Source organism: Toxotes jaculatrix, chromosome 5 (genome assembly GCF_017976425.1).
Source record: "Toxotes jaculatrix isolate fToxJac2 chromosome 5, fToxJac2.pri, whole genome shotgun sequence".
Taxonomy (NCBI): domain Eukaryota; kingdom Metazoa; phylum Chordata; class Actinopteri; family Toxotidae; genus Toxotes; species Toxotes jaculatrix.
Window position 1 is genome coordinate 28,089,202 of NC_054398.1, and position 24,150 is coordinate 28,113,351.

General features: G+C 42.5%; 3 protein-coding genes across 5 annotated transcripts in view; 1 reads left to right on the forward strand and 2 right to left on the reverse strand.

The window, feature by feature from the left end:
* LOC121181779 (voltage-dependent calcium channel subunit alpha-2/delta-4-like) overlaps positions 1 to 7,567 on the forward strand; it is a 44,048-nt gene extending 36,481 nt beyond the window's left edge. Inside the window, exons 32-40 of the mRNA XM_041037923.1 lie at positions 3,648 to 3,718; positions 4,107 to 4,182; positions 4,308 to 4,360; positions 5,127 to 5,182; positions 5,525 to 5,545; positions 5,856 to 5,973; positions 6,650 to 6,765; positions 7,039 to 7,121; positions 7,314 to 7,567. Of these exons, the coding sequence (XP_040893857.1) occupies positions 3,648 to 3,718; positions 4,107 to 4,182; positions 4,308 to 4,360; positions 5,127 to 5,182; positions 5,525 to 5,545; positions 5,856 to 5,973; positions 6,650 to 6,765; positions 7,039 to 7,121; positions 7,314 to 7,415 (696 nt within the window). The 3' untranslated portion in view covers positions 7,416 to 7,567. The remainder of the gene's footprint in view (positions 1 to 3,647; positions 3,719 to 4,106; positions 4,183 to 4,307; positions 4,361 to 5,126; positions 5,183 to 5,524; positions 5,546 to 5,855; positions 5,974 to 6,649; positions 6,766 to 7,038; positions 7,122 to 7,313) is intronic.
* Positions 7,568 to 11,369: 3,802 nt separating this feature from the next.
* afg3l1 (AFG3-like AAA ATPase 1) lies at positions 11,370 to 19,096 on the reverse strand. The gene is made up of 16 exons (XM_041037924.1): positions 18,848 to 19,096; positions 17,109 to 17,193; positions 16,312 to 16,418; positions 15,992 to 16,141; positions 15,700 to 15,771; positions 15,418 to 15,542; positions 15,063 to 15,333; positions 14,625 to 14,762; positions 14,291 to 14,444; positions 14,095 to 14,202; positions 13,877 to 14,002; positions 13,569 to 13,679; positions 13,311 to 13,426; positions 12,365 to 12,565; positions 12,057 to 12,251; positions 11,370 to 11,945 (listed from the first exon to the last, which is right to left on the reverse strand). Exons 1-16 carry the CDS (start codon positions 18,977 to 18,979, stop codon positions 11,718 to 11,720), a joined length of 2,319 nt encoding a protein of 772 aa, XP_040893858.1. The 5' UTR covers positions 18,980 to 19,096; the 3' UTR covers positions 11,370 to 11,717.
* Positions 19,097 to 19,778: 682 nt separating this feature from the next.
* Positions 19,779 to 23,452, reverse strand: LOC121181782 (5-hydroxyisourate hydrolase-like). Of its 3 annotated transcripts, none has more exons than XM_041037927.1 (4): positions 23,384 to 23,452; positions 21,941 to 22,080; positions 21,364 to 21,499; positions 19,779 to 20,574 (listed from the first exon to the last, which is right to left on the reverse strand). In XM_041037927.1, the coding sequence occupies exons 2-4, from the start codon at positions 22,072 to 22,074 to the stop codon at positions 20,485 to 20,487; spliced, it is 360 nt and encodes a 119-aa protein (XP_040893861.1). In that variant the 5' UTR covers positions 22,075 to 22,080; positions 23,384 to 23,452; the 3' UTR covers positions 19,779 to 20,484. The 3 variants fall into 3 exon arrangements, with proteins under 3 accessions (XP_040893861.1, XP_040893863.1, XP_040893862.1); XM_041037929.1 differs by lacking the exon at positions 23,384 to 23,452 and adding an exon at positions 23,071 to 23,105 and having other exon boundaries at positions 21,941 to 22,077; XM_041037928.1 differs by having other exon boundaries at positions 19,780 to 20,574; positions 21,941 to 22,077.
* Between the last annotated feature and the right edge of the window lie 698 nt (positions 23,453 to 24,150).

The following is a 24,150-nucleotide window of genomic DNA, read 5'->3' on the forward strand; positions in this document are numbered from 1 at the left end:
CTTGAAGCTGCTTTCCTCAGTTTACTGAAATGAACTGAAAACAGGAGAACACACCTAAAAAACAGCTAACGAATGTCCTTAAAGTCCTCGGTTAATTAAATGGGACACTTAATCAGGAAGTTTCTTCCTTTGACGATCAGGAGGAGTCTTGGCTTCCGTGTCTCTGTCGTGCTGCACGTCAGTGTCAGGAGGTGATTTCTCAGCTGCATGACGGCTCTTTGGGTCATTTCATGTCCTCACAAACAACATCTGGATGTCTCACAGGATTTGGAGACATTTTTTTATCTTAATCTGTGTGTGTGTGGTGCATTAGCAGCGAAATGTAGCAGCAGCTGCACCTGCTGACCTCATCTGAGGGTGGAGGGTGGAGCCGAACCAGAGCGAGGCAAGCCGAGCCGAGCCGCCGGACGCTCCATAGATATGAAGGGTTTCATTTTACAGTGTCTTTAGTCTGAAGTGCAGAACACACCGGCACTTTTGCACATGACACATGTCAGTTGATAATGAACGAACACACCAGACAGGTCATGGAGGTACGGTGGCCAGGATGCGCCAATAATTGTTTATAATAATTAAAGAAACGAAAGATTTTTTTTCCCCTTTGCTTTTCATCCATTTTTCTGTTTTTGGTCAAAGTAGGCTTCCATACATTGCAGGGATTATTTAGAATTCCTTTAAAGCGACCTTCCTGTGAGTAGTGACGTGCAGCCGGTGCTGTCCATCTGACAGCTGCTCGTTAGCTGTGGATTAACTCAGCCTGTTAAGAGCCATATTACTGAGGATTAATCCTGAGCCCACCATGCTACTATAAATACACACACACACACCCAGTTCATGCCCCACAGATATTTACTTCTGTTTCAGTGGTTTAATCCCTCTCCAGAGCTTCAGCGTGTTGTTTGGTGTGTTACATCAGGAGTTGAACCTGTTTGTGTTACTGTACCATCTCAGTGACCGTGAGGCTGCCAGCTGTGCAGCAGCAGCAGCAGCAGCAGCAGCTGGCTCTGCTGAGGCCGGATGAAGTCCCGGTTATCGTCCATTGACCCTGTGACATGTGTGAGGCTGTCAGGGTCAAACCACCTGCAGCTGCAGGGTCTGACTGTTCTCCCTGTCCCTGCGTGGGTTTTCGTTAACTGGCTACTCTACGTTGCCCCTAGGTGTGAGTGTGTGCATGTGTGGTTGTCTGTCTTTGTGTGTCTTTCCTGTGATTGACTGGCGACCAGTCCAGGGTGTACCCCGCCTCTCACCTGTAGTCAGCTGGGATATGATCCAGCTCCCCGAGACCCTGGTCGGATCACGCAGTGTAGAAAATGGATGGCTGTAGCAACGTGTGAGTCTGATCAGGCTGTAAACACAGAGCTGAAGCAGTTTGTGGGTGTAGATCCATTCAGTAAAAATCAGGTACAGGTGTTTCCTGATGCGTGCTTGAAGAGACACCGTCCCCTGTTGTGTCCTAAGCTTTGGTCTCTTCTCTTTGAACGTGGAGTTTAAGCCTGGATTTGTTGTTTGAGGTTAAACTTGAGTTTAGCTGGATGTTTGGTGCCGCTTGTCAGATGATGAAATGATTAGTTCCCATTTAGAAACAGTACAGTAAATGCATCACGTCTGATCAATAACACTGAGGCAGACAGAAACACAATCAGCACAATCACATTCTACAGCCAAGTATCCAGGAAGCTATAGTGTTGCTGTAGGGAAGCACTTCATCACCTCAGCGTCTCTGTTTGGCTTCTTTTTCTTTGGGAATGAAACAAACGCAGTGAGATATTTGTTGCTGAATCAGAAGTAAAAGTACTGGTGAGACACTGTTGGAGACAAACAATGACAAAGAGACACAGCCTCTACAAACAGCAGTGAAATGTTGTGGTGTGGAGTAACCTTAAAGCAAGAATCGTTTACTGTACAAGCTCATTTTTCATTATTTGCATGTGCGCTGCATTCCCCGCGGCCTTACTAAGCAGATATTATGATGAAGTGCTTCCTCCACGTTTTGCTGAGCTCTGGACTTTACGGGAAGTTTTGTGGAAACCTACCCAGAATCCTCCCCGGTGCAGAAGCCGCTGTGGTGTGAAGGTGCAGCTGATCGTTTTGTTGCAGGGAACAGTAAATATTTAATCAGCGGAGAAATTTAAGTCAGTGCTGACTAAAAGAAATAGGTCAGAGGGAGGAAGCGTAGTGAGCAGGGTGACCAAGCCAACACGCAGGGCTTGTTGGTTGGAGGCGTCCGAGAACCTGCTGCAGGAGGATCGTCCTCAGGCCTGCACACAAGTTAGACCCATAAACACCAACGGACTGAACCATGTTCATCATCAGTAAACTGAGGACGACGACAAACTCAGCTCTGCATCAGCTGACGTGCTCCTGGTTTTAAATGATCAGTCTAAGCTGGACTCAGTTGGACTTAGGCTCAGCTGGTAAAGCTAAGAACACACGCTCACTGAGCACTTTATTAGGAACACCACACTAACGCTGGGTCGTTCCTCCCTTTGCTCTCATGGATTCCACAACATGTTGGAAACCTTCCCCTGAGATTCTGCTCCATGTTGACGCCGATTCATCACATCGCTCATGCTGCCTTTGACATCGTCAAAGCTAACTGGACTCAGTTGATCCTGAGCGTCCCGAGCACCTGTGATTTACTGAGATGTTTTATTAGTAGCTGGAATTTCAGGCTGAACATGATCAGTTCTTATCAAAAGTCTCTGAGACTAAAAAAGCAGAGCTGAACCTGCTCCTGGGGAGAGTTTGACTCTGGCACTTTTGCTGATTTTATTTTTTGTTGTTTATTCCAGCACGTTTACCCTCCTGCTGTCAGGTAAACAGAGGGTCAATTTTCAGAGTAAGCAGCAACCGACAAGCTGAAGCTCAGCAAACCTGCGAGTCCTCAGAGGCTGCTGGGAAAATCCCGTCCAGGCGGAGATAGAAGCGTGGGCAGAGAGCAGCTTGTAAACGTGAACAAAGCTGCTTAGACAAAATGCTCTGAATAATTCAGAGACTGTGCTGCTGCTGCTGAGGCCGACACACACACACACACACACACACACACACACACACACACACAGAAATGGCTTTAAATCACTGTGAAACACTTCTCACTTCCTGCTGCATCCTCCTGGTACTTTTACACCATATCCAGAGCGTTTACTTTTCTTTAAATCTAATTTCTGCTCTGACATCGTGTCTCTGCTGCGACTGTTCGACTTCCAGATACGTTTTCCAGAAATGAAATAAACTGCATTGAGAAATCATTAAATTTTTTTTAGAAGCTATTCTTTAGGGAGTTGTATCTTTGTGAACAGCACTTTGTAAAAGCTGCTTCTGAAATTTAAGCAAACAAGTTTGTTTTGGGGAATAAAAAAAAAAAACACATTGGAAAGAGAAATGAAGTTTGAACTGAAGGGAAACAGAACGCTGACACCGATTTGATTGACAGCGACTGAACAACCCACCTGTCGTCAGATTCTGAGTTGGTGCTGAGACCTGACTGATTACAAATTAAAGTTTTAGTCACACAAACATTTAAACAAACTCCCTTTTGGTCTGAGGTGGTGCTGTAACACACTCTAACGATGAACGGTCTCATAACACCGTGATTGAACGTGTTACACTGAACCGGAAATAACAAACATCTGTCTTCCTGTTTGCAGGTCGGTCGTTTCTTTGGCGAGGTGGACGGGTCCGTCATGGCGTCGCTGATCAAGATGGGAATGTTTAAAAAGTAGGACTCTTCTTCTGCTGCTGATCAGTTCACACCGTTGTTTCCATCAGAGAACAGCTGATCCTGTCCACACAGAAACATGTGGCCTCAGAGTTTTAAAAACATTTGCTGCTCCTTAAATGAGATTTAATTAAATGAGATTTGAAGCATCTTTAACCCTAACAGCCGCACTTTAAATACAGAAAACAAGCTCAAAAGACTACACTCAGAAAAATCTGATCTGAAATGATGAGTCTTATGTTCAGGAATGGGCTGGGTCTATGATCTGGAATAATGTGACACCTGATGCAGCATCAGGAAAAAGAGGTTAATGACGGCATCTTCTCTGCTCACGTGTGACTGAGTCTAACCTGACTGTCTGTCTGTCTGTCTGTCTGTTTGTTTGCAGAGTGTCGCTGTTTGATTACCAGGCCATGTGTAAGAACAGTCACCATCACGCCAGCAGCGCCCGACCTCTGCTCAGTGTGAGTCTCACCATTTCAGGTTGAGTTTGTGTGACGATCAGCTGTACTTAGAAACACATCAGTGAGCGGTGTCTTCAGTTTTCAGCCCATGATGTTACTTCCTGTTTTCCTTTTTCCTCCTGCAGCCGTTTTACGGCATGGTGGCGTTGATCAGGTGGATCTTCTCCAACACTCTGATGTAAGTGTCAGCGGCTGCTGTGAATCCCAAGTTATTAGAGTGACATGAGATGCACCTGCAGCCGTGCACCTGTATCCAGATGTTATATTACAAAATGATGGGCTTGTTTTTGGATATTAACTCTGTTAAATGTCATGAAGCTTATGAAGGTGAGCTTGGATTCGTCGGCTCTGAACGCTGCATCAGCCAAAAACATTTTATTTAGAGCAGTAAAATCTGTATGTTAACGAGGGCCTTTGAAGTTTATTATTATTTATGAGTCTGTAATATTAGAGAAAATACACCATTCCCAAAGTGTCTCATTTTGATAGAATGCTGAACATACGGACGAAGCTGCTGAGCTGCAGGTGGTTTTACATTTTCACTGAGGTTTGGGACATTTTGCTCGTTTCCAACCTGCAGTAGGATGTGAAATATGTCCTGTGGGTATATTTTAATATTAATGAGCCCGTGTGCTGCATTTAACCCTTTTTTAAAATATGCATAAATCATACAGAGATGAAATTCACCACTTCTGTGGTTTATGAAGATCCCAATTTTAGAGAGTAAAGACTCAGCACCTATATTTTATGCTGTGATCATACAAGCTTTAGTGTGTGTTTGTGTGTTTGTGACAGATAAAGTACCATGTTTGGGAACAGCTGTCAGAATAAAGCAGCTGAATGTCCTGATCAGGTCACACAGTGAGACTGAGGACACACAACAACGTCAGTTTGAGACGGTGTTTCTGCTGAGTCTGTAACGAGGTTCCTGTGTCTCCTGTCAGGTTCCTGCTGGACTTTAACCTCTGTGGTCTCTGGCACTCTGATTATTTCGTGGACGGTAAGATGCTGTGATCATCAGCAGATCTCACACATTTGTGCGTGTGTTGTTGCTCGTTGTTGTTTTGGGGTGGGATCATATTTCATCAAACATTTTATTGAATTCAGACTTTGAAACTGGAACAGCAGCAGGTCAAAACAATTTCAATGTGTCCGAGCAGCTGTGAACAGACAGGTGGTCTGTTTGTTCAGGATTCGCTGCTTTATGTCTCATTTACTAACATCTTTCTTCAACACGACGGCTTCACCTTCATCATCACCATCATCATCCCCACCCTCACCTTCATCATCACCATCATCATCACCTCGGTGTGTTCTCTGTCATCCATCTTCATCCATCCAGCCAAGGCTGGTTATCACACAAGTGAGTACTTAAACATTTGAATTATTTCTCGTGTTTCTCACGCACAGGTCAGACGTTTTCATTGAAATTCAGTTTCATGTCTCAGTGAGTCAACGTTTCTCCTGTTGAACTGAGCTTTTTTTCCCAATGTTTTAAATCATCCAGCAGAGAAACACACACTCTGCACACACTTCACCTTCTGTCCAGTTCATCCCAAACCAGCTCCATGTGGTTTAGGTCTGGAGACTGTGCAGGTCTTCAACATGTGAAGCCAATGTCTGGTTCTGTTCTCCTCAATGTGTGTGTGTGTGTGTGTGTGTGTGTGTCTCAGCTCATAAGCAGAAGAAGGTGGAGGCGCTGCAGCCCTGTGACACGGCATATCCCGGCTTCATGTACGACTCATCTGTCAGAGAAGCCAACAGCCTCATCAAGTGTGGACGCTGCCAGAAGTATGACACACACATGCACACTGAGCTAACCTGAACCAAACCCTCGTCCTCTCTTGACAAGCAAGATATCCTCACGTCCCCTCATGTTACTGTCACACACAGACAATAGCTCAGCTCCACCTAGTGGTCCTCTATTAATGATGAACAATAGGTGGTTCTTGACTTGAACCGTCTCCCACAGAAAAGAAAACACCCAGGGCCACAAAACCCTTTTGGCATCTAAAATGAGGAGAACACTGCATATATCGTTTTTTTTTTTTTTTTACCTGTATGCTATGTATAAAAAACTGTAATGTGTTGTATTTATGAAATCAATGAACTGATACAGAGAACACGACATTTTATTTCTGCATGTAACAAAAACATTTCAAACATTTCCTCCAAACGTAAATTTTCCACCTGCAGTGAATCCAAAATGCCGTCTGCTTCTGTGTTCCATCCAATCCTATTCTCTGTGAGAATAAAGTTAAAATTCAAACCTTAAAGATAAATTCACTCTGGTTTTTGAGCTGTGGTGGGTTTGTGGTTGTTATGTTACTTACATCTGAATAATTAATTTGCTCCATTAATGAGCGAGCAGTGGTTGGTGGTTGTTGAGTGAATATTAATTGATGTGTGATGGTGTTTTTGAATTGATGATTGGTGACTGATTGGCTGTGACTTGTTTGTGTTTCAGAATGTTTGTGGTGCAGCAGATTCCTGACAGTAATCTGGTTCTGGTTGTGACTCAGGCAGACTGTGACTGTTCTCGTCAGTACGGACCGATCCTTCTGGAGCCCAAAGAGATCAAATATATCCTTCACTTACTGGAAAAAAAATGTTCCTCATATAAAATCGTAATTCTTCCAGTTTTTAACTGTTTTATTTAGAAAAAAAACTTTGACGGTCACCTGTGTTCACACGGTTAACGTTTGAAAACGTTGTTTGTTTCTAAATGAAAATACTGGTTTCTATTCCACGAGGTAAGGCAAAAAGAAATTCAGTATCAGCATTTTCAAACAATATCCCAGCCACAGTCTTGAGCAGTGCGCAGTGAGCGCTCTGTTTTCCTTAACGGCAGTGAACATAACGCCACAGTGAAGTGCAACAGGATGAAATCCCAAAAGGTGCGGCGGCGTCCGGAGTCCTGCCACGCCTACCACCCGAAGGTCAGCGCTGAGGCTGTGGGGTCGGGGTGAACATACACCTGTTCAGAGTTGAACAGTATTTTTAGTGCCTGTTGATTATAAACCATTTATTAAACTCAGATACTAATAATAATAAATACGTCTACTAACATTAAATATTTTCATATATTTATTTGTATTCTCGTTAACTCTAATATGTTAAACTTCCAACAGGAGAATGCAAAGGAATGCGGCGGCGCGGCGGCCATCTCCCTGTCGACTTCTCTTTTCTCTGCCTCTCTGCTCGTCTCATTGGTCCTCCACCGCTGGACGTAAACCAGAAGCAACCCACCAATCAGGATGCTCAGAGGGGAGCCGGAGAGGTGATTTGAAGGTGGACGTAGAAATCACAGAACACTGATCAGGTAGCCAAAGTTTTTTTGTTTTTTTTTTTTTTTTACTTGCCATGATGGGACATCTCAGATTTTCTTTCCTGCTACTCAGAGGAGCTTCAGTTCACTCTGCAGCGGAGACAAAGGGCTATTTGATTTTTTTTTAAAAAACTGATTTAGACTCATTTCTCATTTTGGAAAACCTAAAACTGAACGCGGAAGAAAACGTTGAGGTGGCTCGAGAGCTCCTCACTCTGTGGAAGTGCTGAACGGACTCTTGAAGGGAACCGTGTTGCCCCCTGGTGGACAGGTGTGAGCAGCGCAGCTTGTGTTTTGGAGAAATGTTGCCATTACATTTAAAACAAGAATGTTGAATCTTTGTAGCTTTTTGATACAGAAATTGAAAAAGTAGGAAACGAGCTGTAAACACTGACTTTAGTCTCTGTGGTCTGAGATGTTAAAGGTCGTCAGAAACAGCCTGTTCAGTAAAGTGAAGCCAAAGACTGACAGTGTGCTGCTCTGCTCCCAGGGCTTATATTCAGTACGATAGCTCAAACTAAAGCTAAAGTTTAGTTAAACCACAGCTGAAGCAGACATCTCATTTGCCTTCAGATTAACACAGGTGATTCAAAGACTCTGTTTTTAAACACATCAAATGTCATTTTTTTAACTTATTTGGAGAAATTCAGTTTCCTCTGAGTGTACAGTTCTGTACAGCGACCTCTAGTGGCAGGAAGCTGATCTTTTTTTTTTAGACTAAAGCACAGAACGTTTAGGTTTCCTTAGACAGAAATAACGAACTTTGAATATGACACAGTTTACGTACAATCTGCAGCAGGGCTTTGTTTCACAGGTCCTGTATTTTCCAGCTAATATCCTGGAAACTTTCCTCATAATCTCCAAAATAGCAGCTGTACTAATTATGAAGGGAAACAGAGAGTACAACAGTAACACAGTCATCAAGTACCTGCTCTTCACATTTGGGTTAAAAAAAAAAAAAAAAAAAAAAAACTGATGTTGGTAAGAGAAAAATGGTTCATTAACTGACGTCAGTGTTCAGTTTCCCAGAAAGACAAACAAATAGTCCTTAATCACTGCAGCTCAAAGTCATGAAGAATCCAAATGAAGAACTTTTGTTTTGTCTTTCTTCACTTTTTTTTCCTCTTTGAAACCTAAATATGAGGAGAAGGTATTTCGTAACTGTAGCAGCTAACATTTTTTTCCATTTCCTGTGTAATAAGCACCAAATTGCATCGACTGTTCCTGGTAATATCTTTGAACCACTCAGCCAAATACCAGGTAACAGCTAGAACCAGGCAATTAGCTGGAAAATCCATTTCCTCCAAAACAAAGTGTTACCCAGTTACCTCCTAGCATCTTCAAAAAAATGAACGTATGTTTAGGAAATAATCAGGAAGCTCTGACCTGGTGATTTTCAGGTCAAAGATCTAAAGAGTCCTGAGTTAAAACAGAGTTTGTTGAGGTTTAATATTAATGTGAGAAACAGACATTAACACAAACTGCAGAACAAACAAAAGATCTTTTGTATATGAAAAACTGTAGATAAATAGAAATGTTGTTTACATTTAAACGACTAAACTTCACTGTGAAGCCGTTTCTAACTACACTGAACTCCTGTGGAAACGACGTCTGTTCACCTGTTACGTTACAGAACCACTCACGAGTGTGTGTTCACCTGGCACATCGAGCATCAGGAGTAAGAGATGATGGGATTCAATACAGATACGCAGGAGGAGGAAAAGTTTTCAGGTGAAAATATCAGAAATGTCAAAATGCTTCTGGACATCTTTTCTAAGCTTTAGTCAGAGAAAGATGTGAAAATTGTCCTGGACCCCAAAAAAAAAAAAAAAAACATGAATAAATGAACATTTTTTTCACTTATACACTTTGGTACATTCGTTTTTCAGTGTTTATTTTCATTTCAAGCACCAAGTGAAGAAAGAACGTACCAGCGTCTTTACTGAGAAAACACTTTAATACACCAGAGAGAGAGAGACAGTTTGGACATGAGGACAGGTGTGTTTGTATTTAAGTGTTAACTTTTACTCCTCTGTCAAGCGTCGTACCTCCACAGGGTCATCGCCAGGCCCCTCCCCCCACAGCGTCATTGTCAGGCCCCTCCCCCCGAACCTCTGGAGTACTTGACGGTGCGTTCAGGTCAGCTCATAAAGTCAGTCCTCAAACAGCCGATAAAAGTTTCTGGATTAGCTGAACGACGTGAGTAAAATATCTGTGATTATTGTGTATTACAACGGTGACATTGTAAATAATTTAAACAGCAGCTTTTACAGTTCTGATATGAAAATGATTAACTGTTCAGCCAGGTTGTGATCTCTGACTGAAGCAGAAGGTTAAAGGTGAAATGCACATGATGTCCGCGACGTCTCAAACACAAACAGAGTCTCTGTTCTGTAAGGTTTGGCTGATTCAGAGTCGTTTGTTTCCCTGTAATATTGTTGTTAGAAAACATCTGAAGCGTCTCGTGTGACACTGAAGACCAGTTGAATTCTCCTGCAGATAAAACAGTGAGGTCGCCACCTGCTGGACAGCTGCAGTAATGACAATAATGTAACTTTTAAAAAAAAGAAAAAATCCCCCTACAGACGCTGTTATTAATAGCTTTTTTCGATCTCAGCTACTTCAGTGATTTCCTGCGTTTCCCAGAATGCCTTTCAACAGGCTGAGCTCGCCTCATTCAGTGCACAAGTACAGAAACGTTTGGATGGAAGCTGTGGGTTAGTTCATGCAAACTTCGGCATGTGTGAAAGTAAAGTTCTGTAAATTTCCTGTAATTATCCTTTAGCTGTTAAAAATGATGATGAAATAATGATTAAATTTTTGGTGCAATGTTATTTAAGTTTAAATTAAAAATTTCTCACGTTTCAGGGACTAAAGATGCGATAAACGCAATTTCACATATCTGGACATGTTTTATCTCCAGTTACAGACACTTTGGGAGAGAAACTCCACAGTAATAGAAGGGATTAGTTACCAATCGCAGCAGTTCATCTCATATGTGTTTAGAATCGTTTCTGGAGGATAACGATGAGGCTGAGAGGAAACGTTTAATTGGTTTTACTATCTTCAAGGAAGCTGTTGATAATAATAAAGTAAAGCCTTTACTATGATACGTTTACTAGGGATCAGTGTTGAGGATTAGCTGCATTCATTTGGCCTGAAGACGTTAGAAATGGCTTTTTTGTTTTAATATTTGAGGGGGATTTTTCCTTTAAATGGTTTTTCCAGCAGACAGAACTGAATGATTACTTGTTACCCATTCTTCACTGTTTCAGTGACGTAGCAGCTTCCTGTCGAGTCACGATCACACAGACTTTATACAAACATTTACATCTTCTTCTTTCTCAGCATCAAGGTGTTTTGTATAAAATGGATCCAAACTGTCGCTGAGGAGTTGTAGACTTGACATGAACAAATGAAACATGTCAGTGTTAACGAGTTCATGCAGGGAAAACTTCTGCACTGACTCCGAAATGTTGTAAAAACAACTGCAGGAAACAAAAAAAAAAAGAATAAAACTTCCCTGTTTTCAGGAAGGCAGACTTCACTCAGAGAGCAGAGCTCGATTTTTATATAATAAATAAAAAGATAAATCAGTCTGTAAATGTGCATCATTTACATTCAGTTCAGGAATATTAAAAAAATCTGCCCTTCTTTTGGTCTCCTGTTTGATGAGTGTTAAGGCATTCTGGAGAAAATTCCTGTCCGAACAGTGACAAAACAAAAACCAAACGCAGCCTCAGTGAAGCTGGCTCTGGATAAATACAAGTAAATGACACATTAACCAGAGGTTGTACAGAGCCTGGTGGTTCTCAAGATTTGTAGTCTCAAATTTATAAACTTTAAATGACTCCCCCCCCCCCCCCTCTTCCTCCTCTTTTGTACTCCCATTGGAAAAAGACGAGAAGAAATATGTTCACATTCTCTGAGCCGAGAATTTCAATCAGACCAAAACACTTTTAAGGAAGAGTTGAGGGGACAAACAGATGAAGCTGTGAATTTGCTGCTCAGGGAATTAAGTTAATAAGAGTCTGAGTTCTTAACCTGAAGGAACCAAAATCAATTGAGGACATGAATTACTAATTTGTGGAAGTATTTCCCCCTCCCAACACCTCCCAGGCTCCGTACAACTGAGTCAGCACTGAGTTGAGTTTTTTTTGCAGCTGGGATGTGAAGCGTTTGTTTGTCTTATCTGAGAATTGCGGCACTACACCGCCTGCTGTTTGTCCTGAGCTGGACTCGTCTCCTCGGCCTCCCCTCCTCTCTCCTGGTTCCAGTCTCGGAGGCCCTCCGGCAGGCTCGTGTCCTCCTCGAAGCTCCCCGTCCCTTCCACAAACTCCTCATACGTTGACTTCTCCTCGAATGGCCGCGGGCCCAGCAGCTCCAACATGTCCGCCTTGTGCAGGACTTCCTTCTCCAGGAGACGTTTTCCCACCTGAGGACAAAACCAGGACTGAATACTGGGGCTAAGAACGTCCTACTTTCCAGGAGATGTAAACCTGGACAAGCTGTGACAGGACGAGCAGGTGATGAATGGGAGTCTCACCATCTCCACCAGGTCCTTCTTGTCCTTGACGAGCTGCAGGGTTCGCTCGTACGCTCGCTCCACCAGCTCTCTGACCTCCTCGTCGATCAGCTCGGCCGTCGCTTCGCTGTAAGGTTTCTCCATGACCATCTCACCCTGCCGGGGCAGATCGAACGACACCTGCCCCACCTTCTCGCTCATCCCAAACTGCACCACCTGGGGAGCGGGGGGGGGGGGGGGGTAGGGGGAGAATGAAGCGTCACAGCAGGAAAAACCTACTTCCACTGAATGAAGAATCGAACAGACCCCCTGCAGGTGTGTTCGCGTACCTGAGCGTAGGCGGACTGTGTGACCTTCTTCAGGTCGTCCTGAGCTCCGGTGGTGACCCGGCTGAAGAAGACCTGCTCAGCCACGCGTCCTCCCAGCATCATGCACATCCTGTCGAACAGCTGCTCTTTGCTGTACAGATACTGCTCTCTGGGCAGGTACTGAGCATAACCCAGACCCTTCCCCCGCGGGATGATCGACACCTGGACGCAAACAAAATGTCTTTAACAGGACATTTCGCTGTGACAGTACCAGTATTTAACTCTTCACATCCGATGCATTTAATATCCATAACGAGATATCATGGGGATTAAAATGAATAAATAGCTGAAATAATGAATTTCTCTTATAAACTTGGCATTTTGTTATTTTCACCTTACTGTCTGTTAACAGGGTTTTTTGTTTTCCATTAATGTGATTATTATTTCCTCGATGAATCCTTTTTTTAAAGTGTGAAAACTGCTCGTCATAATTTTCCACAGCCAAAGTTAGTCTTCAAACAGTCCAAAATGACAAAGACATTCAGTTTACCATCATGTACCAGTCAATGTTGCTGCTGATCATCATTAATCGACTCAGATTTATGTTTAAAAAAGACAACAGCAAAGTGACCTTGCTGCTAATTTGTTTTTCTTGTTCAGAACTTTCCTGTTTAGTTTAATTTACATTGCGCGCTGATCTCACTGAAGAAGCTTTTTACAAGTTCAAATCATTTTGAACATAAGGTGCAACTGTATTTTCAGTGTTTTCCGTTCTGTTGCCAGTTTATTAGGCTCCTACATAAAAGAGACGTGTTAATTCAACTCTGTGAGGACGTAGTTTGTGATGCTGTTGATCACACTGAACACTATAACCTTCATGAAGGAGGATTTAATGCTCGACTGATGGATTACACTGCTTCAGTTTTAGCTTGGTGAGCGTGAGGACATGAGAGTTTGTAAGTTCTACCTTCAGCAGTGGGTCAGCGTGCTGCAGGAACCAGCCCACGATGGCGTGACCGGCCTCATGATACGCCACAGTCTTCTTCTCTGTGGGCTGCAGGACCTGAGTCTTCTTCTCCAGACCTGAAGAGACACACACACACACACACACACAAACGCAGAGAAAAATAAACTGAAATTTAACAGCACCGATGTTGTCGTCTTGCATAAAGATAAGAAAACGAATGATGCAAAGTGATCTATAATACTGTGGAGAGACACTGACCTCCGATGACCCGGTCGATGGCCTGTTCGAAGTGTTTGGCGTTGACGGATGGGTTCAGGTGTCTGGCAGCGATCAGAGCCGCCTCGTTGCAGACATTAGCGATGTCGGCTCCTGATTCGTTCACAAGGGGGAAATAAATCCATCAACACACAGTTTGATCACCACGATCTCTGATTATTTTCCTTAAAACTGAGAACATTCATTTACTATTTATATGACAATTTAGTCTTAAACTTACTAAGCTTTTATTTATTGGACTAAGCAAAAATAAAAAAATCGTGTGATGGAAATATGCAGCTGTTACAGACCAGTGAATCCTGGCGTCGCTGCAGCCATATTCCTGGCGAGCATGTCTTTGTCCAGGTTGGGGTCCAGTTTGATTGGTCGAAGGTGGACTTTAAAGATGGACGCCCTCCCCTTGATGTCCGGAGGACCTGAGAAGAGACAGGAGACGTTCATACAGCAGAAAAGCGTAGTCGTGACTTTTCAGTTGCACCCATCAGCTCTCTTGTGTTAAACTCTTTACCTATGTGGATCTGTCTGTCGAAGCGTCCCGGTCTCATCAGAGCAGGATCCAGGATGTCAGGTCTGTTGGTTCCAGCCAGGACCACCACATTAGTAGCTGTGTTAAAACCTGCAAATACAAAAGATCAACACCTGAAACATCCCATCAAACCTCAGAGTTCAAACCTGAAGGATCAGACTGTTTGTCTCCGGCCTACCGTCCATCTCCACCAGCAGCTGGTTCAGGGTGTTCTCCTGTTCGCTCTGCCCACCAAAGTTCCCTCCTCCTCTTTTCCTCCCCACGGCGTCAATCTCATCGATGAAGAGGATGCAGGGGGCGTTCTTCCTCGCCATGGCAAACATGTCCCTCACCTTCAGCGCACAGAAACTCAAGCGTCAAAAACATGGCAGGTGTTCTGGACATGATCGGATTTCTCCTCAATTATTCACAGAGAGCAGTTTTTATAGAAACCGAGGAAGAATCTTTAGAACTCTGACACCTGAACCAGAGAGTTTCCCCCACAGACCCCTGATCTGGTTTCCTTCACTCACTCTGGCCGGGCCGACGCCCACAAACATCTCCAGGAACTCGGAGCCGTTGACAGTGATGAAGGGGACGTTGGCCTCTCCAGCTGTGGCTTTGGCCAGAAGAGTCTTCCCTGTCCCAGGGGGACCGGACAGCACAGCACCCTGGGATACCGCGCACAACATGAGTCATTTCACTCCTCTGGACAGTGAACTGTACAAACCAGTTTACTTAACTACAGAACATTAGTCATCCAACAAACAAAATAGTTCTACTATGTTGGTAAATCTGGAAAAGAAGGAAAGATCGACAATCTCATTCGTTTTTTACTTAGATTTTGTTTGTTCTTGTTCTTCTGACTCTCACTTTTTATTTTGGTCTGCAGTGCCTTTATTGTGTAAACCTCCCTGCTTCTGTCAGGGCCCTGCCATAGTGCCCTGGAGCCCGGTGTATGTGTTTTGTACCTTGGGGATCTTGGCTCCGAGGTCCTGGTACTGCTGTGGGTTCTTCAGGAAGTTGACGAACTCCAGGATCTCCAGTTTGGCCTCCTCACAGCCAGCCACGTCCTTGAACTTCACTTCAATATTGTCCTTCATCATTTTGGCTGTGGACTCGCTCATGCTGAAGGGCCCGCCCCTCCCGCCGCCAGGGCCCCCACCCATTGGTCCTCGTCGCAGGGTGAAGAGCAGGAAACCAATCAGCAGCAGGGTGGGGAGCATGCTCATCAGAAAAGAGCTGCGAGGACAAGAGCGGACGGGTCACATGTCCGTACATACAGACAGTTCATACGCTATAGACGTGTTGGTGCATCAAACTTACCCATCACTCTCGGTGCTGTAAACGACGGTGGCTCGGTGCGACGGCTCCAGGCCGAGCTCCATGTGTGCCGCCTCCAGGTTCCTCTCAAACGTGTCGACGCTGCCGATGTTGAACCAAACGTAGCTCTGCACATATGATTTCATGTTACTTTATAATGTCAAAAATCATGTTGAAAAAAAATAATTTGTGCAATAAGATGTGGTGTCATCCTATAGAAAATCTTTATGTTCTATTGTACTGTATTGTACTGTTGTACTTTTTCTTCAGGGTGTTTCCACTCACCGCATCGGCGTCGGCTCCCGGCACCAGGACGACTCTGACATACTGTTTGTTGATGACCTCCAACCGGTCCACCTGAACATCCAAAAAAAAAAAAAAAAAACATTTTAAAAACACATTTTCATTTTCAAAACCACTGATTTGTTTCTGTGAATTCGCTTCTCCAGCTGAAGAGTTTTAGTAGATACAGGACCATTAGCTGGTATTTCTTTCCTATGGATGTTCAGCATTGATCTAGACTCGAAATCATGCCGGGCCTGGAGAAAATAATTCAGTATATCCCGGTGCTCCTCACCATGCCTCTGCCCAGGTATCGGTGGACAAAGTCCTTCCAGCTGATCTCTCTGCCGCTATCTCTGAAGTAGAAGTAGAGCAGAGCTGAACTGACTCCGGCCACGGTGACCGCCATGTAACGGAAATCCTTCTCATCCCAGGGGACATCACCCTGAAGACCCGGCAAAGAGACAGGTCAGATGTACGTAATGTTAGGAACTTACACACTGAGAAGATAAATGAGTTCATTTTATCCACTATGAATTCAAAATGTGTTCATTAGGTCCATTATGACCTGAAAGACTCATTTACATTGATTTTCTTGATATAAGTGTCACAAACCTTCTGAAATCGGCTCCACCAGTCTTTCCCTGAACCGCCTCCTCTCTTCCCTCCTCCTGGTCTTCCTGATTTCCCACCTCCTCCTCCTCCTCCTCCTCCTCTTCCATCTGAAATTGACAGATTATTGGTTTTATTACACATCTGTCAGACCAGGCAGCAAACCTCTGGTTTCCACCCGAGTATCAGTTGTTTTTTTTTTTTTTTTATCCCTGCTTTGATTCCAATGAAATAACAAGTTTATGAGAATATTCATTTCTGAAGAGATTCTGCTGTTTCATAATATTAACCCTGTTACACCGGAACCTGCAGCCAGAACATCTATTAAGAAAAAAAGAACAGTGTCACATCCAACAGCCTCAGGACAAACAGGAAATGCCAACATATCATATCTTTGATCTCGTCTTTACTGACCTATTTACCATATTAACTGTCACAGTATATGAGGTGGTTTATTTGACATGTTTCATTTTTATTACGCCTCCAGTTGTTTCTGTTGCTGTTTGGAAATTAACATACATAACGTCCCCTCATAGGGTTATTTTGTACCATGTGATCTCATAACTGTAGGTGGAGCTGTCGCTATTTTGTCTGTAGCTGTAACCTGCTTTTGGTTCACATGGATGTTTCTCTGAGGAGGATCTTTCATGGGATCTGCACATTTTCAAATCAAATTTAATGCTTCTCTTTCCAGAACAAACTCACACCCATTAGGGCTGGGCGACATGTTTTAACTCAATCACAACTTTAGTAATAAAAGAATTTGTAAGACATTTTATGGCGGGGACACACACACTCACCTTTGGGTTCTGTGGAATACAGTCGGCGCTGAGCTAACTGGAATCTGCGGCAGGACAGGAAGTTAGTCGGAGTCCGAAAAAAGTTCTGGAAAAGACGCCAGAGCCACAGTTAGTACATCTAGTAGTATACCTCTAACAGATAAACAACATCACTCTGAGGGTCACATTTATTTAAAACACCTGACCTTCTGAATTGAATTAGACTCCATAAGCAGTGGAATAATTAAGATGCAAGGAACAAGGTCAAAATGATCTCAGCATGATCCTGACACTGATTCACTCTACCAACAAAGGTGAGACAATAATGATAATAATAGTAATATTAAAGCAAACAGAGCTCTGATCAGGTATCGGGATCGGAAGTGAAAAAATGTGGATCGTGCATCCCTAGCTACAGCAGGTACTGATTCTTTTTTTTAAGACAATAGTGTTTTTCCAATTTTGTGTCACCAGTTTGTGTTTGTCTCTTTGAACGTGACAATGCCCCTGCACACAAAGCCAGGTCCACACAGAAAAAGTTTTTCCAGTCTGGTGTGAAAGAACCTGACCGGCCTACACAGAGAACTGAGCTCAACCCACTACAACACCAGTGGGATTGAATGGTAAACAAAATAACCCAAAATCTGGAGGAAGGGTTTTCCAGAAGAGTGGAGACTGTTCTAGAAGAACAAATTTCAGGCTCTGTGCAATGATTCATTCTTAAGTTCAGCTGAGGCTAATTTAAAGCAGCAGCCTGACAAAGACAAACCAAGTGGCTATCTACTAAAAAAGAAAAAACACCCTTTTAGTGCTTTGAACTGCAGTAGAATGATCCTACTAAAAAGAATGTAACTAAGAATGTAAACTACCCACTAATTTGTAAAATTCTCAAAACCACATATTAGCCTCATTTCATCAGAAGTCATTTTTATCAATGGAACAGTCACGGTGGATTCTGTCCCTCATCACTTACACTGAAGGGATGTTTTTGCCATGAGTATGATCTCAGCTAACAGTGCCCCTTTATATGTACAAATGGGTATGTGACTATTGATATGTCTATATTAAAGAAGACAGAGAGAAAACAGAACTGAACTGACCACTGTTTTTTTTTTTTAATGGAACAGTTTTCAATAACTTGACCCTTACTAGATACTGTGTGTTGAAAACTGCAGTAACAAGTAACAAAATGTGTTTACTTCTGAAAACTATCTGTAACTTTTCTAGTGAGTTACTTCGGTATTAGCTACTCCCAGCTAATCTGTTTGTCAGCAGTGGTGTAGAAAAATACTATTTGGGTGACATATCCGAAGTAAGAGGCTGGTACACGTGGTAATAAAAACACACATCAGCGACACTTCACCTAAAAATCACTTTTACAAAGAGGTAACGGTTACGTCACCTAGTTAGTGGTGAGCAGGTTTTTCGCAAAGAAAAGTGAGAATTCTTCTCGTAAAAGATACTTTTTGTTTAAGCAGACTGAAGCCGAATTAAAGGTTAGATTATATCTAGGGCCGGTGAAGTATTACATAGAGTTTTTAAGGTATTTTGTCTTGTTGTTAAACAAACGACCCCTAAACGGAATGGTTTTGCAATGCGATTTCGTTCGCACTCGGGCTGGATATCCGTTCCTCCAGACATTGAAGATCAAATGTAAATTCCAGCACATATGACGATGATCTTTGGGTTACTAACTCCCTCAGAAACCCGTACATTTTTTAACCCAACAATTACTCCAGAAAACCTCCATCTTTACTAACCGAGGCAGCGGAGCTCCGGTGTCCGACTGTGAAGAGCCGTCCTGCCGTCAGCGCGGAGAGCCGAGCCCGGGCTCCTCCAGCCCGGCAGAGAGGCAGAGCGGCCGCCGAGAGAAGCCTCAGCACCTGAAACATCCTCCCTCTGCCGCCTGCCCAGACTTTCAGTCAAAAATACAACCTTTTTTTCGTTCAATTTACTCCAGCGAACTTCATCGTGTGGCTGCTACACGTTATTGAATAAGAGCAACTGCATGAAATGTCAACGGGAGTATGATGTAAAAGCCCGAGAGAGACTGTCCCTGTAATTGCCTGCCTGGAATCATTATGAAAAGAAATAGTTTTATCAACTCTAAAACCAATATAGGTCACAAAAATGCTACTTCATCGTAGAACAACCTATTTTGCTGATCTGCTACACGTAAACAAATGTAATTAGCTTTAACATTACTTTATTACGTTCAGGAATGAGAAGGGCCACAACTGGGTCCTCACATCACACCTTCTCCTTGATTGGATAAGGCAGAGAAGCACATTCTCCAATGCGTTTCTCATCTTCATGTAACAGTAGAAGATGTGGTAACGGTGACTCTGTGTTTTTCCCCCATGTATGTGGAAAAATAAATAAATAAATAAAATAAACAACAGCGTAAAGTCTGAACTACCAGCTCAGGACCCCCAGACCTCACAGAATGCCCAAGTTTACTCCACATCACTTGATTAATTACACATTTGTTAGAAACTTTCTCCACTGAAATACAGTGGGTTAAAGGGGTTCTACGTCCTTCATCCTCCATCTTGTGGCCCTGTGTGAAATTTTAGTTTATGCTTTTGTTCCTTTGTCTTAAAGTTGCATTTCATCAAGTTACTTTCATTGTTCATGTTTGTAAGGAAGTAATTGACAGACAGAAAACCTTGGTAAAGCTGCAGCTAACAATTATTTCATTAACGATACATTTGACAATTAATTTCTTTATTAACTGATTGGTTGTTCAGTGTATAAAATATGAAAAAAAAATAGTCAAATACAAATACAAGTGTTAAACCACAAAGTTCAGTACAAATGATTATCACAGGAGAAAGCAGTCTCTCTCCATCCCTGGTTGTAGTGTGTTGAAGCTGCAGCTGGTCGTCCTCTGAGCTGCCTTTGGAATCCTCACCACTGTAGAAGTTTTTCTTGGGATCTATCTTAATTCTGGACCTTGTCATGCTTTCTCTCCGAAATAGGAAAAATATCTTGTTTGGTTTCCTGGACCACAGCAGAAATGATAAAGACAAGTTCTTCCTAACTAGTGTTTACACACTTGTGGCCAAATTTTATATTCGTAAGTATAAGAAAGGCCTTTTTTCCTGCTCTGGTTAATGAAATTAAAAACTGCATCTGCAGGGTTTCTTACAGCGTGAACAGAGAAGCTGTCAAAACATATATTTTATGTATCTGTTGGTGTTTTTATTTGAATATCTGCCGTGTTGGTAAAACTGATGTAGCCTACTCCCTGAACTCTATTTCATGTTGCTGTTTCTTTCTAAAACTGTAATTTTGTCTGTATCATATGGAACTGACCTTACACTGTCTGTTGTACACTTCAATGTGCTTCCCCTGAGTCTTCCCACAAAAAAATTGGAGGGAAGAAAAAAAGCCCTCAGCTTCCTCTGTAGGTGCTGTAGGAGAACTGACTCATCAGCAGAGGGAGGTGGAACCTCTGCCCCGGGTCACTGATGGTGAACACAACCTGAAGGCACACACAGACACACAACAAGGTGCAGATGGTGAAGAAACCACACTGACTCACAGGACACATTTTTTTCATTCCAAAGAAGGAAACAGGCCAAGTCAGCAAAAGAAATACAAACCTGCAGATATACCACACAGTTCAATACAAATTACTATCACCACAGACTCTCCACATGGTAATAAATCAGTGTTGTTATTGATTATCATGATGTGATAAAATATAGAACATTTATTCAATCCGGGGATTTCTTTTGCAGGAGAGACCTGCAGCAGAAAAAAAAGAAGAACAAACACGCATCAGAGACGACCACATAGAGGCTGCAGCTAACGACTGTTTTCATTATCGATTAATCTGGTTTTTTATTTTTTCAATAAAATGTCTGAAAATGTTGAAAAATAATCCCCATTGTAATTTCTCAGAGAGCAAGGTGACGTCTTCAGATGTTTTTATTCAGTTATCAAAATCTTTGCCAATTGATTTTCTTTCTAACTTCTCCAGGAGATCTTTATATATCAAAACTCATATACTGATGAGTATACTATTCATCTCCCACAGTTCTTCAAGCCAAACTTGATGAAGTGTTAATCGTCACCACAGTCTGCTTTGTCAGACTTGGTGACACCTTGTGGTGATGAATGGTCACATCAAACATGTTTTTGGAAGCAGCAGTTGTGCTGATGAAACTGTGGATTAATATAATACTTTGCAGTGAGATCAAAGAAGTGTATATGTCAGTAATATCCTGACACAGATCAATAATACAACATCTTAAACATTGACACTCACTTCTACATAGGGGTAGAAGGAGGTCTGACCCAGACCCTCCCAGTATGAGCCGGTCTCAAAGCGCAGTTTGTACTTTCCAGAGGTGAAAGCTTCTCGACTGATGAGTCCTGGGCAGCGGCCATCTTCATTTGTTGTCCTAAAAATCATCAAACAGCTCAGAAAGACTCTGACTTTCTCTGCTCCCTCTGCCTTTCAAAGAATCAAAGAAAAGCTTCTCCCTGAATTATGGTGCAACTGTAACATTAAAATTCAGGATCTTCTCTTCAGGTCTTTGTCACAATTGGAGATTTTAAAGACAAAGATTTAGTGTCACAGTCACTGCCCTGATCTGTGAACCTTTAGCCATCAGACACCAGGAGGGTCAACCGGCTGAAACCTGTTTCAGATCCTGTACTGAGGCTACATGCTGTTCAAAGAAAACTTAAACCTTTGAGTAGTCTTAGTCAAGAAAAGAACATTAATGAAAAATGAAAGCAAAGGAAACATTTGATGAGAGGTTTAAATCTCTGTTAACAGTTTCCTTCACTACAGTTTTATTGGTGCTGTGATGCCTTTTGTCCACAGGTTCAAACCCTACCCGACACTCAGCATGTTCCAGATCATCAGCTTGGAGTCAAGTCGATGCAGGCTGACAGCCATCTTGGCAGCTGGGATGCCATCTCCGGTGTTCAGCACGTGAGTGGTGAGAGGGCTGGACTCTGCTGCTGCCATGATCTGCTGAGAGGTGTAGACAGGTCAGGTTCACCTGTACATGTCTCTCTGTCACAGTTAGAATCACAGCTGGCCTTGTCAGCTCACCTGTAGCAGACAAAAGTACAAGCATCTGTTTGCGTTCAGCTGCCTGAGCCCCTTGCAAAAGAGATTTCTGATCTCAGTGGGACTTCCTGGTTAAATAAATAAATTGAGAGCGACAACATTTCCTCTGCTGCAGTGATCTTTGCTTCCAGTTTTGAAACACAGCAGCTGTTCTGTAAATGCCAAATTCCAACTAAATTATTCAACACAATCAGTTTCTTAAGATCAGCACCTATTTTTATATCTGCAGCAGCTGGTTTAACTACGTGTTCAAGGGTTTCAAAATCCAACACACAGGCATCTGTGCTCATTCAGTTCTCAGAGGATTTGGAATGCATTCAGTATTAATGGACCTCATCTGGCTCTGTGAGGTTTGCAGTAAGAAATAACTTGAAGTTTTGATGACTTTCAGCTCCATCAACACACACTGTCCACACACACACACATCTTCACAATACAAATATACTGTGTCTGTGAAGAAAAGACACAAGAGACCCAGGAAACAGCTGCAAAACTCAGGCCATAAACAACAAAGCATCAGACAAAATGATCAAAAACACAATTTAAATCAGAAAGAATGAGTTTATATGATTTTGTTACACACATTTGAATTGTGTTTCACTACTTTCTACAAAATCAGTGGTTGACTAGCGGATTAAAGCTTGATGCTTCTCAGTTAAACAAACTAGTGCAAGGACTTTCAGCCACATTTGACCCCACCATCCCCCACCCAAAACTCTCATGACCTCCAGCAATTAGAGTTGCAGTCAAGCTGTCATGTGAATGTGAGTCTTACATTTTTTGTGAGATCTGTTTTCAAGGAGCTGCTTTCTATTAAAAATGTAAACAAAAACAAATATGTCTGTCTTAAAATCCCCTGTTGCATTTCTCTGCATAGATCATGAGACCAACCTAAAGATGGTTCCTAATGCAAACACTGACCAGCTCTGTATCCATCTGTGCAACATGCACACGCACAGAAAATGGGAATGAAAACAGGAAACGAAAAATCAGGATCAGAAATATTGATCATGGTTGATCAAAACAGAGAGAAAACACTGGTGTGAAATGTTTAAAATCCACTTCTGGAGGCAAAAGCAGAGCACTCACACACGTGAATAAAAAAAAAATGCATGAATAAAATGAAAGTGCATTAAAGTGAAACAGAGAAACCTCATGTCTGAGTCCGTTTCAGTGAAGTTTGATGTAAGAAGAAGTTTGTTACCTCTGTGTAAACGCTCCTCTCTGCTGCAGCCAATTCATTCACTACCCAAATCTCATCCAACCGGTTGTATCACCCGTGCACACACCCCCTGCTCAGAGGCGCTTACCCAGCCTGCACTGCAAACAGACCTGGTGTCAAAGGTTGTCCCGACTCTAATGAATCATTAAAAACAGCTGAATGAGCAGTTTTCCTTCAGTCAACACCATGTGACTCAAAGTTTAATTGTTGGTACATGATAAGGTTCGACTGATTTAATTAAAACACTGACTGTGTGATATTATAAACAACCTGAATGGAAAGTTACTCTTCAGTTAAAGTCCTGTCATATCATTTAGCTTCTCATTGCAGAATAATTGTTCAGTATTTTGAATGTGTTTTCTGACACCTCAGAAACCTCAGAGTATGATTTCTTTGTTCACTATTTTCTCAGAACCTCATTCATTTTACATATATGTTGATCATGTCCGTCTGAAGAATGTGAATGTCCACACTGAACTTTCAACACTGGTGTTTTTATCATTTATCAGCTGGTTTCAACTGGTTCAGTTGATTAAACAGTTTGTGATCTGGGTAGATTTAAGATTATAAACACATGAGCTGGTTATTGATTAAAAAGAACCAAACAGCTCTGAGCAAGAAACTAAATTCCCACCAAACCCTGACCTTTGACCTCTGACCTCACTTTGAAGAGGGAGAGGACAAACAACTGCTGCCCATGAAGTAACAAAAGAGAATAATGCTTTCAGTACTGAATTAAAATATACCCC